At 29.9% G+C, this 5,070-nt stretch overlaps 1 protein-coding gene across 1 annotated transcript; it reads right to left on the reverse strand.

The window, feature by feature from the left end:
* Positions 1-586: 586 nt before the first annotated feature.
* Positions 587-4,462, reverse strand: LOC133830200 (cytochrome P450 736A117-like). The gene is made up of 2 exons (XM_062260123.1): positions 3,443-4,462; positions 587-1,850 (listed from the first exon to the last, which is right to left on the reverse strand). The coding sequence occupies exons 1-2, from the start codon at positions 4,403-4,405 to the stop codon at positions 1,182-1,184; spliced, it is 1,632 nt and encodes a 543-aa protein (XP_062116107.1). The 5' UTR covers positions 4,406-4,462; the 3' UTR covers positions 587-1,181.
* Positions 4,463-5,070: the final 608 nt, after the last annotated feature.

The following is a 5,070-nucleotide window of genomic DNA, read 5'->3' on the forward strand; positions in this document are numbered from 1 at the left end:
CAATAATTTAAACTGAATCACCGCCCCGACTAAAAGGTACAAAAACTTTAAAGGTCCTAACAAAAGAGAAACGACTAAACCATATAATGACCAAAGCCACACAAAAGGACAAAGGTGATAAACAACATCATTAAACAAAACAAGACTTGAAAAATTATTTCCAATCAGTAAAGCAAAAACTAAAAAAATTAAAACTCAAACAATCTTCTTATTTGATTTGAGTAATGACACGTACACACCTATGTGTCAAATCTTTTTAACCTAGTAGAACTTTATAAATATATATATGGTAGTGGAACTCATCTCATATAAATGTGCTTAATTAGTTAAAAAAACTTGTCATATATATAATTATAAATTGTTTGTAATATTTTGGTATATATATATATACATAATATGATCTAACATTCTAATCATCGTATTTCATAATCCTGTCACATCCGCTTAAGAAAATTGCATAACTGGAATTTTTGACAACATTAATAATAGTTATGTATTAATTATTAAAAAAATACTAGTGAGTTTACATGTTTATTAATAATATTACATGCACATGCATGCTAGCTAGTAAACAACAACGAGTACATGAGTTACCTTAGACAGTTTTAACGGTACGTGTATCACATTAAACAAACACATTAATATACTTAACCAATTATAAAGATTATAGAGTATTCCACTTATTTCTAATTAATTTTAAGGGTGAACTATATTTATTTTGATATGGAATGAGAACCTGTAACATAATTATAAATATACATATATTGGGAGTTTCTTAGATAGGGTCATCATTTTTGCCCACCTGTAGGAGCGTTTTTTATTTTCGGTATTTTGAGAAATTATAACTCAATTTGTTTTTGCATTATGACATGCATTATAGTTATAACAGGTATCCCACTAATTTTCAAGTAACTTCGATGAATTTACAGTGCTGAAATCGATCGGAGTTTAAATAGTCTGTTTTCTACACGTATAAAACAAATCAAGCACACACGCAACTGACTATTTGAACTCTGATTTCGGCACTTTAAATTATTCGAAATTTCCCAAAAATTAGTAAGATGATTGCTGTAACTATAACATACGTCTTCATGCAAAAATTGAGTTGTAATTTCTCCAAGTTACGAAAATAAAAAATGCTTGTACCGTAGGTGATGCCCTACAAAATTCCCATATTTATATTAATATATAGATCCGGGTTGATCACAATATTCAGTTGGCACGGCCATGAGAGAAAACTTTCTACGCTTGGTAATGCCAGTGGTTTCAATCATATGATGATTTGAACTCTCTTCTCCAGTCAGGAATGCCCAGTCAAACTTATGGATGACACTGGCCAAAGCAAGCTCGTTAATGGACATGGCAAAGTTAATCCCAGGACAGCCCCGCCGCCCGGCCCCGAACGGAATCAACCCAAAGTCGTGACCTTTGTAATCCACTTCCGCGTTCTTGAACAGGAACCTCTCCGGTTCAAACTTTTCTGGTTCGTCTTCCCAAGTGGCGGAATCTTTCCCGATTGCCCATGCATTGATGAAAACCTGGGTGCCTGAAACGACGTCGTATCCGCTTATCTTCACATCTTGAGTTGAAAGTCGGGGAAGGAGGATAGGGATCGGGGGATGAAGACGGAGGGTTTCTTTTAAAACTGCCTTCAGATAAGGCATTTTTTCTAGGTCGTCCTCTGTAACATAATCATTATCTTCTGTAGTACTAGTGTTGCTCTTCTTACTACAGATTGCGGTTCTGACCTCGTTTTGAAGTTTTTCCATGGCATTTGGATGCCTTAGCAGCTCAGTCATTGCCCATTCTAGGACTGCGAAAGAAGTTTCAATTCCCGCTCCAAACATGTCCTACAAACATGATATATATATATTAATATAGTTAATACCGATTATATATCTATATAAATATATATATGTTATTTATATATGTTAGTTAGAAGCAACTTTTAATTTACATTTGATTTGATTTCCTTAATTTTAAATTTTTAAATATTGTGTATAATTTTAATAAAAATTAATTTATTATTTTTTAAAAATATATATATAATAAAATAAATTATAGTTCTATAATATATATAAATATTTATATCAATAATCTCTACATATGATATCTAAATACAACGTTGACATATATATATATATATATATTTACATAGCTATATGACATATATATATAAAATATAATAATATTTTAAAAGAAATTAATAAAAATAAAATAAGAATAGAAAAAATCATAATGTAGACGCATCAACTACTTTTAGTTTGTAATATATCTCACAATGTCCTTTATAGAATTTGATAAAAAAAAGCTTAATTAATCACTTAATAAAAAAAAATTATCATACAAATTTATAAGATAAAAAATTATATGTATGCCTTTATTATTTTTAAATAAATATGATTTAATTAATTAAATTATCATAAAATATCTTTAAAATATCTTATTTTAATTAATTAATTTATTTTTGTTTAAGTTTATATTTGTTTTAGTTTTTGAAGATTATATATTATATGTTTAATATAATATTAAGTTTAAGTTTAATTAAATTTTATTTATGTTATAAAATATATGGTAAAATATTTTATTTTATTTTAATTTATTTAATTATTTATTTATATAATTTTATTTAAGTTTAAGTTATGTTTACAATCTACCATTAAATATAAGAATATTTTGTTAAATATAAAATTATTTTATTAAATATAAAATATTCAATTAAAATTAACGAAAAAATTAAAAAAATATTAAAAACAAGAATTTCCGTAAAATTAATTTCAACGGGCACGACTTAATCATATCTATATATGAAAAGTAAAAAACTTTTCTTTTTGTTGTTACAAACAGCCGAACCAAGATATTACGTGCCCCCAAATACTATAAGGTATTTAGGGTGTTCAACAACATTATAAAAAATGATATTTTATGTGTCATTGAATTTAAAATTGAGTCTAATTAATTAATTAGATATTTTAATTAAACAGAGAATATTACCATTTTATGTTGTACTGAACTTTAAAATACTTTATAACAACATACACTTTATGTATGTATTTATTAATTAAGAACATAATTTACTTCGTACAAATATAATACATATCATTTCTTTAATATAGTAGCTAGAGAGACATAAAAACAGGAGAAAAAAAAACATTGTTATAAGAAGATACTTTACTCAACATTCTAATACATGCTATATTGTTATCGGTGCAAATTTAGTAGCTGATATATATATGTATTTCCACTAATAGTATATATAGTGTTGGGCACAACCTGGGATGTTATTAAGCATTTTTCAAATAAATATAAGCTATTTTAATTGTTTAATGATGCATGTATAAGACAATGGTGATAAGTTATATATTTTTGTTATCACGAGTAAGATGAATATGGAAGAGATGAGATTAAAAAAAAACATGAGAGAGAGTTAACTTATAATTACCAAAATTATAGCCTTTACGCAAGTTTTATCAAAAGGGGAGCCAAGCAAGTTTTCCCTTTGAATCCAAAGCAAAATGTCCACTAAAGCATTCTGGTCTTCAATGTTCCCAATAACATTGTCATTTATATTCATACGTTCATGAAGAACACCTTCCAAGAACTCATCGAACTCCTTAGCCACCTTCTCTATTCTACCATCCAAACCATTCAAACGGTTCAACCAAGCAAGCTTCGGAATATAATCTCCTATATTGAATGTTCCCATCAACTCCGTAAGCTCCCCCAAAAGCCTCCTAGACCTCTTCGCATCACTTTCTTCATCGTACTTCCTCCCCAACGCCACCCTACAAACGACGTTGTTCGTCATCCGTGAAAACAGGTCGCTCAAATTGACAGCCCCATGATGATTATTACGTGAATAGTTTCGAATCTTTTCAACCATGAGAATGGACTCCTCCTCCCTTATGGCTCTATAGGACAGAACCCTTTTTTTGCTTAGCATATGGAGCACGCAAAGGCTCCTAGTCTGCCTCCAGTACTCGCCATAGGGTGCCGTCCCAACGTCTTTGTAGTTGTAGAGGAGCTTCTCTAAGGTAAGGGACTTGATACGGTTCGAAAAGGCATGGTCGTTAGTCTTAAAAATCTCCCTAGCCGCGGCGGCGGAGGAGATTACGAGGACCGGCACACTGCCGAGCCGGAGCAGCATGACAGGGCCATAGCGCAGGCTCAAGGACTGCAGCGTTCGATGAGTGTACAAGCCAATAAGCTGGTGGAGGTTTCCAATGATCGGTAGCGTTGGAGGCGATGGTGGCAAATTTCGTTTTGGGGTAGTAATAGAGAACCATAATTTATATACGAGGACAGAGAATATTAAGGCTGCTAATAAGATTGTAAAGGGTGAAGGGTGATGACTAATAAAGTCTATGAACGAGATACTGTAATACGTTTCTGACATTGGCAACATGGTATATTCTTTGGAGATGAAAAAGTAATGTTAATAATTTATAATCTTATACAATTTTTTCTGGGTTCTGCGGTCTTATATATTGATGAAAAATTGTCTACTACATGAACATATGTCACATCATTAAAAAATAAAAAATATTGCAGACATATATGATAATAAGACACTTGTATATATGATTAAAAAGTAGGTATGTATATTTATTCATTTTTTGTAAAATTTTATATAAATTTCAAAGAATATAAAAGCTTGGGGTCATGGCCAACTCCAGGCCCACCATGTGTATTTTAAATTTTTGTATATCATGCATAACACATTTATAACATGAAAAATAATTTGGAGTAGGAAAAAAGTGATTTTATTGATTTATAATCATAAACAGTACATTCTAGCTTCTTCACAAATTTTGAACTGTCCTTTTGCGTGTATTATGGATGAATTATTTCCTAATGCATGTTCTAGGCTCTGCCGTGTAATATATTGATGAAAATATTTAGTCACTGTGTACGTTGATTTGGTTAATTGGGAGTAATGAAAAAAATAGTAGAATTGTAATGAAATTTGATAAGATTTAATATAAATACAAAAAAAATTGATAAAAATAATACTATTAATATATTTTAGAATAAATAGTATTATCCCCGAATTATGAACACTATATGATT

The sequence above is a fragment of the Humulus lupulus genome, chromosome 4 (genome assembly GCF_963169125.1).
Source record: "Humulus lupulus chromosome 4, drHumLupu1.1, whole genome shotgun sequence".
NCBI classification, from domain to species: domain Eukaryota; kingdom Viridiplantae; phylum Streptophyta; class Magnoliopsida; order Rosales; family Cannabaceae; genus Humulus; species Humulus lupulus.